At 48.5% G+C, this 12,991-nt stretch overlaps 1 protein-coding gene across 1 annotated transcript in view; it reads left to right on the plus strand.

Moving 5' to 3' along the window:
• The window catches only part of DLGAP2 (DLG associated protein 2), a 1,782,978-nt gene that overhangs the window by 973,354 nt on the left and 796,633 nt on the right, over positions 1-12,991 (plus strand). The window contains exon 3 of the mRNA XM_078647907.1: positions 12,539-12,750. Coding sequence (XP_078504033.1) covers positions 12,539-12,750 — 212 coding nt within the window. The remainder of the gene's footprint in view (positions 1-12,538; positions 12,751-12,991) is intronic.

A 12,991-nucleotide genomic window follows, 5' to 3' on the forward strand; every position in this document is an offset into this window, starting at 1 on the left:
TGGGGTACCACCAGCACACGGTCTGACCCAGGTTCAGCAGCCTTAGGCTCTTAATACAGGAGGTCATTCTCCCAGTACACATAATGTGTCTTGGCCTGAACACCATTGGCCTGGTCTGCAGCCTGCTGCCGCATACCCACAAGAGTAGGGCATTCTTTCTGCTCCCTGCAGAATTCCTCCCTGGAGGGGCCTCCTTCTTGCTGCCAATGGGTTAGCTCAGGCAGGTCCCCCAGTTCAGCAAGCTGTTCCCCTGTAGGCTCCAGGGCATCCCCCTCAAGGTCTGTTTCCTCCTGGACCGTGGGAACTTCAGGGGCCAGTTTCCAGCGCCCCCTGCGCCTTCTCTCTAAGGCCAGTTCCTGGGCCTCTCCTTCAGGCCCCAGGATCTCTTGAGCACCCCTACTGGCTGCCATTGACTGGGTGGTCACGCACGCCCAGTCAGGCAGACCCACCATCCTCAGGTGAGTCGTCTTCTCCACCTTTTCCCAAGGGGAGTCTTCCAAGTCATTCCCTAGCAAACAGTCTACAGGCATGGCTTTCCTCACACAGACCTGCAGAGTACCAGAGACCCCCCCCCCACTCGAAGGGAACTTGAGCCATCGGACACTGACTCTCTGAGTTGTCAGCATTGATAACCCTACAGTAGGTATGGGGTACAACCTGCTCTTGAGATACCAGATGCTGCCTCACTGCAGTCACACTGGCTCCTGTATCTCTAAGAGCCTCAGCTTTCTTACCATTGATGGTCACCACCTGCCCATATTTCTTAGTGTTAGAGGGCAGGTAGTTCTCAGGGACCATCTCACTGTGTCCTAAAGAGACTAGGGTCATCTGGACAAGATCTCCACCCCCGGGGACTACTACTTCTTCCCCCAAATTAACACTAGTTACTTGCCGGGGTGGAGCACCAGTGGGTGCTGGTTTACCAAACAGGCGACACTTAGGGTCAGTGGCAATGTGACCCGGGTCACCACACCTGTAACAATTGAAGGGCCCCTTTGAAACAGGCCTACCTGTCGGGGCCCCGGTCTGCTTCGGGGGTGGGGGAGGCTGAGAACCTCTCTGCAGGTTTCCTTAGGGATTACTTTGGGGGCCTCGCTGGAACCCTCTTGGTTTACCCCTGTCCCCCCCACTCTTCTGCTGGGGACCCTGCCCACCCTTGGCGGAGTCTCCCATTGGACCCTTGTGGACCCTGATGCTGAGCCAGCGGTCTGCCTCCTCAGCAAGCTTCCTCGGGTTGGACAGCTTGCTATCAATCAGGTGCTGGCGTAGCTCAGAAAAACAATGTTGTGACAAGTGCTCCCATGCCATTAAATCAAGAAGCCCCTGAAAATCATTTACTTTGCTACCCGTCACCCAACCATCCAGTGCTCTGAAGAAACCGGTCACATACTCCACATACGTCCTCCCAGGACGCTTTTCATACCCCCTGAACTTCTGTCTGTACATTTCGGGGGTAAGCCCATACCTGGTCATTAAGGCCTCTTTCATGTGGGGGTAGGAACTTTGTTCTGCAGTGGGCAAATCTAGTAGGGTGTCCCGCCCTTCGCTAAGGAACCTCCCCCACTACCCGCTCCGTAATCCTTGTCAGGGACCCGGTGGGAGGACATGGCTACCTCATAAGCCCTAAACCACTGTACTATATCATCCCCCTTAAAGAACTCCTAAACTACATCTTTGGGTATGTACACCCTGGACTCTACCTGCACCGGCGTCGTGCTGCCACCAGAGGGAGTTGTGTCCAAACTTTTCGCTTTCAGCTCCAACTCCTTCAATTTCACTTCATGTTCCAACAGGATTTTTCTCTCCTCTATTGCCAATCTTTGTTGCTCCATCTGCCCATTAGGTTTTGCCATCTCCACTTCATGTGCCCTGGTTGCTGCCCTGTCTGCCAGCTCCTCTGGCGACAACACTCTGCCAACATCATGGATGCCTTCAGGGGGTACTCTTTCCCCTCTATTCTCTGGTGCTCTTGACTCAATCCAGGCCCTCAGCGCCTTTAGGTATTGAGGTTTGTTTCTAAATCCAGTTTTGGTGACTCCAAATTTTTCACAGAAGCCCTTCAGTTGTGGTACTGTGTAGCTTTCCAGTCTCTCTTCTTCCCAATCTACCTCTTCTATTCCACTTCCTCCAGAGGCTATGGATGCTGCCTTTCCTCCAGACTTTGAGCCAGGCATGATTCACAACAAAAAAAATGGAGATTCCTCAGCAATCCCAAAAATAGAAAAACAAATTCAACAGTATGTGGCTATGTTATAGATCTGCTCTCACTATGTGGTGATCAATAATTTACTGTATATAAATTATAAATGCAAATTCGAAATCCTCTCGCTGCCGCCAATGTTAGAAATAGGATCCCTGGCTGGCCAGGGCTTGCGCCAAAGTCAGTCAGAGACCACCACTTCCACGTCAGGGCAAGGGAGTTACACGCCAAGATAACCCCTGCTCACCCCCTTGGTAACGTAGCACGAGCAGTAAGGCTAAACTAGGAGGCAATGTGAGTTAAGTGTTTGCGCACGCACCCCACCAACAACACCCAAGGCCCACCACAAAGGAAACTCCACACAAGGTTATATATAAAAATAGCCTTTGTATTACACCAAAACACATTAGATAAAAACACACACTTTACAATGTGCCAACAGGCACGGGCAGAATTTACAGGGGATATGTACAAGACAGGGCCACCTGGACCACTGTCAGGAATCAGCACTTTTAGAACTTGAAATACAATGCTTGTAGCACAAAATAGAACATAAAGAAAACAACCAGTAATTACTGGTAAAGGGTAAGTACGTCCTACGCAACCTTAACCACTTTAGGAGAATATTGCGCAGGGAACCAGGACCTCACTAGCACCACCTGTACTAGCAAGAACAACCACCTAAGTATCACAATACCTGTAGGGGTATAAGCATAGGAGCATTTCACATGATGCATCACAACACCTTCAGAGGTGTAGGGAAGGAAAACACATCATGCATAACATACATTCAGCGGTGTAAGAACATGGCACATGATGCATTAACAACACATTCAGAGGTGCAGGAAAACACAATAGCCAAAAAATCACATTAGTCACCACCTGTGACAGTCACTAGGCCAACTGGCCTTGCAGGGGCTAGGATGCCCTGTGTCCCAAAGTCAGGGGGGCCTAAACGTAGCAGCAGCCCACGAAGTGCTGGGCAGCTGTGTAGATAATGTTGGGACAACGTTGGAGCCTTTCAGGCCCTGAACAACAGAATGGCCCCCTGAGCCTCTCTGCGCTCGAGCAAACAACAATGGGGGCTGTGAGCCTCCCTGGGCTCTAACGAAGAATGCCCCTGAGCCTCTCGTGGCTCTAAACAAAGAAAATGTGCCGGTCGCTGGGGCCTCGGGCCCTGGCACAAGATGCGGGGAAATCGGCGGAGTCCCCCTTGTGGGGCCTCAAAATGACAATGGCCCCCTAATGGAGCCTCTCTGGGCTCAAGACTAAGTAATGCCCCCAGAGCCTCGTGGGCTCTTCGACAACTAGGCTCTACATGTGGGAGCCTCCCGTGATGGTGGAGCCCCTCTGGGCCCTCGCACAAATGCGCCCGTGCCTCGCACTTCTCAGCCACCACTCCCCCCCGGGTCTCCACTCACCGGGTCTCCTAGTCAGGCGGCTGGCAGCGGGGCTCTCCTCTCGGCAGCGCGGGGCTCTCCACTCGGGTCCCGGCCACCCTCGATGCTCTGCACTCTATGCCGGATACCACGGGGCTCTCCCTCACTCCTGGGAGCCCCATAGTGTAGCTCACCCGGCATCCTCACCCGGTCCCCCATCTCGGGACCGGGCCTTCGCTGGCTCGCGCTTGTCTTGGTTGGCGGTCCCGGGGCTCTCCACAGCTCACAGGAGCCCCGGGCCTCGGGAGGGGACTTTATTTCCGTTTTCCCAGCGGCAGCGGGCAGCCAATCAGGGCGCGGCGGCGGGCGGACTTCCCTCCAAAACCGAAAGTCCCACCTCGCGTCAGGCACCGTAGTGCCTGGCTTCCTGTTTTTGTGGCCATTTTCGTTTAACGCGGCTCGGGCCGCGGCGGTGATTCACAGGGGGGTAATACCGAGGGGTGGGCACCCTCGGTAAGCATTTAAAATGCACAAGCGAGGTGGGCACTCGTAAAGGAACTAATAAACGGGGTGGGTACCCGTAAATGTGAAAATAAAGCGCTCGGAGCGCTAGGGGCTCAAAAGTAGAAGCGCTCCTAGCGCTAATGGCCAAATAAAAGCGCTCCCAATCGCTAGGGCAAAGAACAAGCGCTTCCAGGCGCTTTAGAGAAGGAATCAAGCGCCCCCAGGCACCAGAGGAGCAAACAGTACCGCAACAAGAGTCCTTTAGGAGTCCAGGACATCAGCAGTCCAGGGGCTGGGCAGGGCCCAGGGAGGTAAACCTTCCCCTGGGCCTCAGCAGCAGCATGCCCCTGGTAAATTCGAGTTGGAAACAAGAACATTTTGTCAGGAGACACAGCCCCTTTTTATACACTGAAATCCTTTGTCTAAAGGTGCAGGGTGGGGGAGAAACCAGTCGCAGCTGGTCTGGGAGCACCCTTGATGTGCTCAGCCCCTCACTCTATTCACTGGCAGGGCTAGGGTCATTAGACGCACCACAGGGGGAGGAGCCAGCATTGTGTGGGGAAAGCCCAGCCCTATTCAGGACCCAGGTGCAGCCCCTCCCTCACATCAGCATGCTAATCTCTCCATTCACTACCGTGGCAGACCCACACAGACTCTTGGAGCCAGGCTCCCCAGCCAGCTTCAGCCAATCACGCACCAGCATACTTACTGCACACGCACACCATTGTCTAGAAGTGGCACTTCCACACTAGACACATACACGCCTCATACATCATCTCGCAGCATTCAATCACACGATTTCGCACATACCAGACTTGAGCCTGCACACCCCACGCATCAGGAACTACCAGGGACACATACATTCCCGATGCATTCCTATGGGAGGGCAGGCCAATCTCACACACGCACTCAGGGAGCGCACGCACTTTACACTGCGCCATAGTGTCAAAGTGCGCAAAGACCAGCAATCACCATCACCAGGTCACCAATAAAAGCAAAAAGTTCAGGGGTGAACCTGCCAGAAGGGCCAAGTCCAACACTCTGGGATGTTTCCGTATGCCTCATTGGACAAGGGTGCCCTCCTGTGTGACCCCAGAGAACACTGAATAAGTATCTGAGATGGGGAGTGTCTCTCAGATCTGCTGCTTGCAACAAGAGGAAGAAGAAGGGTCCATGCTGAGAATTTGATTTGCACCAACCAGGCCCTGCAGTCTGAATGACTGTGCATGCTGTACAATCTATATCTACAGTCCAGTGGACCTAACTTGCTCCAAAAGGACTAAAGAGTGGACTCCTTGCAAGCTACATGTTAACAGAGCTCACCTGGACCATCACCGCCAAGAATCTCCACCCTGGAGTACTACCAGTGGATTTGTAAGGGTTATGTCCAAGTGGAATGGGGAAATTGAGGTCTCAAACTTTCAAGAACCATCTTGGAGCTTTCAGATCCTTGGAGTAAGTTTTGGACACGTTGGACTCCTCACAGGAACTTCAGGAAAAAGTTCCAAAAGTTTGAAGAACTTTGGAGCAACTTTGGAAAAAAGCTTCATAAGTGGACTGCCTCGACTTGGCCTGCCAAGCACAACCCTCAAACGCGGGCTGGCCTTACTATCCAGGTTTGTCCTGCTGAAAAGCTCCGGAGGTCCAACTTCCAGAGTTTGACTGGGAGCTGGTGGAAACCCAAGTCGGGGAACCTTCACCGAATCCAGCCTGGTGAAGAGCATTGAGAGACCCAGGAGAAAAAGCTCTGCAAAGGTTTCTAAGTTCGAACATAGAAAAGGTGACTGGGACCGACCAAGAGAGCCAAGCCAAGCCTAGAGGTTTGACTTCCATAGGTTTGACTGGGAGCTCGTCGCAAGGCAATCCGAATATGGACTGGCTGAGGGCTTTGAGGGACACAGGGAAGAAAAGCTCCATGAAAGTTTCTAAGTCAGAAGGTAAAAAAAATTCTGCTGCGAGGGGTAGCCCCATAGAGCTTCATCTTGGTCGCCTAAAATGTTGACTTTGTCCCGGTCTAACGCGACCAGATATCCCAAAAGGCGCTATAGGTTTCTATGTGCTATACAGTGCTAAATCTTTAAACATTGATATCTCTAGTTCCCTACATTCGATTCTTTTAATTTTAGTGTCATTTTAAAGATTGACATATTTCCTATTTTTATTAATTGGTCTTGTATTTCAGTTATTTACTGAATTTGTTTTTTAAATGCTTTATATACCTGTCTCTGAAGTTAAGTCTGCCTGCTTGCAGCCAAGCTAACAAGGGCTGAGCATTTGAATAACTTTCTGAAACCTATTCTGAGCCCTAGACTTTGTTAGTAGCCTTTTTGCCAGTGGTAGATACATATTTACCACTACTGATAGCCCACGCCCAACAGCTGTTGTGTTTACGTTCCCTCGATATACTGGTTATCTTATCTCTGTTCATGGTGTGCTACCTCCTCCTCCCATTGTGGAGGATGCCTTAATTTGTGACAGATTTCCCATTGTATGCACTCAATTTTTCCTGACTAGAACTTGGTGTTCATTCATTTGTCCTGCAAAAGTGCATGTTGTATCCTTCATGGGTTCATACTCCATCCTCTATTACTGCTTTTCAAGTAACTTTTCCCAAGTGCTGAGTTTTACTTCTGCTCACAGTCAGGGGGTGCTGCAAATAGTGCTGTAAATGACCCTTTTTGCAGGGTTATCCCCCAAAGCTTTTCCTTCTTCCTCCCTTGTTTTTCCTGATCTGTGGTTGTTGGCAATAGGACAATGGGCACTTTACCACTGCTGATCAGTGCTAGCATGCATATGCTCTCTGTATAAATTGTTATTGTGATTAGTTATCCATGCTTGGGATATTTATTTTACCAGTAAGGCCCTAGTAAAGTGCCCTGAGTGTGCCAGGGCTGGTGATTTAAATGCTACTAGTGGGCCTGCAGCACTGGTTGTGCCACCCACACAAGTAGCTCTAAAATGGTGTCTCAGGCCTGCCACCTCAGTGCCTGTGGGCAGTTGCTAACTGCCATGCTGACCTGACCAGTGTCCCCACTGGCCAGGCCTAACCCTTCCTTTTCTGTACACATTGGACACCCCTATGGAAGGCCCAAGGTACCCCCATGAGCAGGGTGCAGTGTATGTAAAAAGTAGGGCATGTCCTGATGTAGGTGACATGCCATGATAGTGAAATACTGCCAATTTTGTTTTTCACTATTGAGAGGGCTATCTTGCCCATAGGCTATAATAGGGAATGCTGTGAGTAATGTTTACCTGCATATCTTCCCATAGGAGCAAGATAGACAATTAAAATCTGGTATCCCTGAACTCAGAATTTAATAACCTATCTTTTAGGAAGGATGTTTTTTAAATCCTGTGTTTGAGAACAGCACTTTTAGAAAGTGGCTGTTCTTTTGTCTGACCTTTCTGTTTGTCTTGGTCTGGTTGTGAATTGACTGTCTGGTTTGTGAGTGGCAGGGGCTGGGGAGCCCCCAGGAGGCTGGATGAGTCAGCCCTAGGCTGAATAGCTACATCTGCATCTTAAGTGGTGGGAGGGGATAGCACCTGGGCCTGAATAGGGCCTTGCCCTCCTTCCACAATGCTGGCTCTACCTCCTGCTGGGCGTCTGACGACCCTGCCCCTCTCTCTGAAAGGAAAGAAGAAGTCAAGAAAACAAAGTGTTCCAGGACTGACCAGAACTGGTTCTGACTAAGCCAAGGCCTCTCTGCCTCCAGAGAACAAAGGAAAGACTGGTATAAAAAGGGCTACCCAGACTACAGAAAATTACATCATCCTGGAATCAAGAAGGAACCCCTGCATAGTAGAAAGCTGGAAGACTGATGAGGAAGGACTGTCCTGCTGTGTGCTTGTGGACTGACCTGCAGTTGCTTTGCTGCCAAGGAGAGGGGAAAGACTTTGCTGTGTTCTGTGTCCCCTTGCTTGAAGAGATCTCCAAGGCCCTGAGGAGAGCTGGTCTCCTGTTAAGAAGTCCCAGGAACAAAAGGACTTCACCCCCAGCTTCCCTCCGAACTCTGCTGAGAGAGTTCTGCCCTTCTCTAGAGTGCTTTATCCAATTGTGGAGCCTCTGGAAGTTGTGTCTTCTGTTTAGGGAGCTAGACAAGTAAACCAAAGACAATCTGCAATTTTCACGCATCGCTCGCTTGCGGAGCGCATCCCCCACAGTGCAGGGAAATTCCCGCGGCCGTGAAGATCGAGATCGTCGCAGAGCCTGTCATCACTGGGTGAGATCGCCGCACCGCCTGCTTGCGGACCGCATCACATCGCTGCGAAAATTGTCGCAGAACCATCGCATCGAGGGGCCGTGAGAGGAGAAGATCAACGCTGCGCTGCGCATCGCCGCTGCACCTGAGATCGTCGCCGTCCCGAAGATCGTCGCATTGTGCCTGTGCGAGACGCTTCCTACCGAACCTGCGCACCGGAATCCATACAAGATATCCCTCCCCATACAGAACAGATTCATCGCAACATGCCCGCTGCGTCCAGCAGGGTTGTCGCATCGCCTCCCCAGGGTCTCAGGCGTGACGCATCGCTTGTTTTTCAAAGCTGCAGCTTCCATTTATAACTTTTATTGCATCTACAGATACTTTGGGCTAAAACATGATGCGATTGTGGATTATTTAATCCCAAATCCTAGAACTCTTTTAAAATCATATTCTTGAACTGTGTATGTTGGATTTTTGTCGTTTTGGTCTTGTGTAGTTTAGATAAAGATACTTTATTTTTCTAAACTGGTGTGGAGTCCATTTGTGGTGTTTTCACTGTGTCACTGCGAGTGTTGGTACAAATACTTTACACATTGCCTTTGATATGCCTGTCTGCTCGTGCCATGCTACCAAGGGGGTGAGCAGGGGTTATCTAAAGATTGTATCCCCCTTACCCCGACGAGAAGCAAGGGTCCCTATTTGGACATTGGTACCTACCTCTGCCAACTAGAGACCCCAGATCTAACAGGGAACAATTTAAAACAAGGTTGATAAATATCTCTAGCTTCTACAAGCTGCAGAACTAGTTTGGAATGGTTCTCCTATCAAATGTCCTTTCAAGGCTGCTCTCCAGACACAGCCTCTGTGTAGTGATGCCCCTGACAGTAGGTTAGTCTCCAGCCTGCGTCACCCACGATAAAAGGCACAGACAGGTGTGAGGTTCTGCACTGGTTGACATCAGACCAACTGAAAAGTAATCCTGTGCCCAGGGCACCCCCCCAACATTTTGCTGACAGATATAGGTGGTAACTGACTCTGACTGACCCTGGCTTCTGTCTAACCAGGCCCAGGGCCAGTGCTATGCTGAAAGAAACATTTAGAATACAGTGAAAACACCTACATAAGCTAGGGTACACTATGGGTTGGAGTACTATTGTGATTGGAATGACCTACCCTATGAGGCCCTAGTACATAGCAGGGCAGGCGGATTGAAACTACGTCTAAGTCCCTAGCATATAATAGGACATGTAAGTTTAGAGGCCAGCAGCCCTTTCTGCACTTGCATGTGTGCAGTGCTGAGCCTGAGGTCAGTTTAAAAGTAGCTCAGTGTTGCAGGATTGCTTTTAAAAAGTATATTTTGCCCAAACTTGACTTTGGTATTTGGGACACTTAAAAATCGATAACCACCCAGGGCTCCATTATGGTTGGCCTGAAACGTTGACTTTGAACCGGTCTATCTAGACCAGATGTCCCGATATGGCGCTATAGGTTTCGATGTGCCATATAGTGCCAAATCTTTTAAAAAAATCATATCTCTAGTTCCCTAGATGAGAATTTTGTCATTTTAAAGATAAAAATATTTCCTATTTTTGAAAATTGGTGTTGGGTTTTTATTGTGCATTGTGTCTTAATTATTAACTGAATTGGTGGTTTTAAATGCTTTACATACCTGTCTTTGAAGTTCAGCCTGCCTGCTCACAGCCAAGCTACCAAGCGTTGAGCATGGGAATAATTTTCTAAGACCTATTCTGAGCCCTACACTGTGATAGTGGCCTTATTGCCAGTTGCAAACATACATTTGACCCTACTAATAATCCACTTTTCAACGGTGATTAAGGAAAACAAAAGTCTGAGTCTCCTCTAAGGGTCCATTGCACCTTGTCAAACAGAATCTGCTGTTCCACCCATCACCCCAATCATCTACCAAAGGGTAGTGCTTCAGAAAGTCTATTCATCAGCCTCTTGCTAACAACGTCTTCTTTAAATTTCAGTGTCTGGGTCTCTGCCCTCCAGCTACAAGCCTGCAGGCAATGCATTTGTACTGTCCAGGGAAGGTGTACTCACCCTCCATCTTGTGCCATGTCAAATTAGAGCCATCCAAAATTGATTCAGCTTTACTTTAGAATTAATACTATGAGCCAAACCTGAGTAGACATCCACTCTAGCATTTCCAGACTGTTCTTTCAAGATTTGCTCCCAGACATTACTTTAAGCTTCCAACCCCGGAGTTGACTAGTTTTCCTTGCTGAAGTGATGGTTGAGTGCAAGCCTAGAACCATACAGACTGTTTACCCAATTCTAATGCCTATCAAACGTCCTGAATATAGCACTATTTTTACTTGTAAATAATGTTGATTCTGTGTAGAGTCTTGCATCCTCAAATTGCCTGTTGTCTCAAAAATCGTCCTCTTTATTAATAAAATCAGGCATAGAGCAACTGACCTTTTACTTTTACTTATAAATGTTAACTGTCCCCTTTCTTTCAGTTGACCCTCTTCTTCCTTTACCATCCCCTTCATTTGGTTTCTATCTAGGCACAACCTTCTCCATGTCACTTACATTGTTTTTAATGTATTTCTGCAATTTGCCCACAACTCATTTCTAAGATCACAACCGCTCCTATTTTAAAGGTCATATCCCTGCAACCTACCAATGCCTAGAGGCTTATTTGCAACCCCCTTGCGCCGCAGTGTGCCACGTTGCATGACGCCACAGCGGCACAACCTGCTGCGTGATATTTACAAACACATGTAAAGCCACCCTGCGGGGCTTTACTTGTGCTTGTAAATATCATCCATTTTCACGCAACACTTTGCGTGTTAGGGGTGTGGCGTGGGTGTTGCTGTGGGTGTTCCCATGCAACACCCATGTCCACTGATGCATTTCCAGATTTACGAGCAATCATAAACGTGGAAATGCGTCAGAATGCTATGCCACCCCAGGGGTGGTGAAGCGAGGCGCAACAAGGAGAAATGTTTGCATTGACTTGCGGCACCGTGCTGCGTTTATTTCTCAATCATAACACCTAACGCCTATTAATTAACTCTTCCACAGAGAAATGTGGAGTGAATTCATGGGATGGTTTGCTTGAACACACAAGAGTAATCCAAAATCCAAAAAGTAACCAATAATACTGAATCAACCACTGACCTTGTGTTCTGGAGCAGCATGCTGCTGGTGTAAAGCCCTTAAATACCTTGTCAGGGATCGTAATCACCTTATCATTGCATATACAATTATAATTAGAATATATGCTCCGGCTGAATCCTGTCACAAGAAAAATACCATCAGTTTTAAATTATGAGCCAGTTTATGATGTCCATTACTTTTATTGAGTTATGAGTTCAAAATGTTGATTGTGCTTTCAGGGCTGGGTCTTGGCCGCCCATGAGCCCTTGCAGGCCGATCCTTAGTAAACAGCTCAGAATTCCCAAGTGGTCTTAGACACACTCTCACAGCATAGTCTGAATATATTGGCGGGCTCTGCCTACGTGGCCGCACTGCCACTGCCTGTGAAATGCCATTGAGTATATAGAAGATGGTTTTCAATTGGTGCACACGGGTACACGCCATGTAGTGTTAACTGTATCATTTGCTGATTTATTAGTAGGCGCCCACACTAATTGCACCGAATGCGAACGTGAAGGGGAAGTAAATAATGAGCTGGGAGACGGAAGTGATATTTCACTTGTCACAATCATCATACTGATGCTGCACGGTACTTACTTACAAATAAATTACATTCATAGCATAAAAGCCACTCACTGCTTAGATGATTTCCAATGCAGGACATGTAGTGCAGGAAGAAGGATTGCCAGATAATCTTAATACCAGCTCTCTTCATGTTGGGCAAGTAGGTCATTTGGATAATTATTCACAATTAACAGCTGCAGCGGCTGTAAATGTGCCTTTTAGAGCGGCTTGCTGCTGCTCATGAAAAAGGCATTTATGCCACTGTAAAGCTACTTCTATGATTAAAATAGAGACCATGCATTTAACATATTTGCATATTCTCAGACAGGCTGCTCTGGATACTCTGACATCGCAGGCCGGATGGAAACAGCTTTCGTATTAAAGATTTGTTTGAAATTAGCAGAGGAAAAACATCAACCAACTTGGCATTTAAGCACAATCCATATATTTTTTCTGATTTCTCGGTGTGTGCTCGGCTTAACTTCTGGAATGCCAGTGTGTTGGGGCATGCAAGGCTGCGAAGAATTTTAAAATGTGTGTGTTTTTTCGCCATGTGCTAGGTGCCTCAAGATGAGTGGGGAGGGTATCCTGCTGGCAGTAAGGATGACGAGATCCCGTGCCGGAGAATGCGGAGCGGGAGCTACATCAAAGCCATGGGAGACGAGGAAAGCGGAGATTCTGATACCAGTCCCAAAACATCACCAAAGGCGTCCGCCCGACCCGAGCCGCTGCTAAAGTCCTTGGTGCCCAGGCCTGTGGGAGAGCTCCAAAAGTAAGAGCTTCCACCTTTGCTCAATGTGTTGATCTAGACTAGTCCCTGGCTGCAGTGTGTTACCCGAAGTGTCTTTATAGTAATGTATGTAGTAATAATGAAATACTGGTGCATTGTTTCTATTTCTATTACCAAAATCACAGAAGGCACTAATACCAGCAAACTGTGATGATCAATGTCATTAATTCAAGTGCTAAGAGCCTTCCAAATGTTTAAAAACTCAGCATTCATTTCATTGTTA

Source organism: Lissotriton helveticus, chromosome 6, assembly GCF_964261635.1.
Source record: "Lissotriton helveticus chromosome 6, aLisHel1.1, whole genome shotgun sequence".
NCBI classification, from domain to species: domain Eukaryota; kingdom Metazoa; phylum Chordata; class Amphibia; order Caudata; family Salamandridae; genus Lissotriton; species Lissotriton helveticus.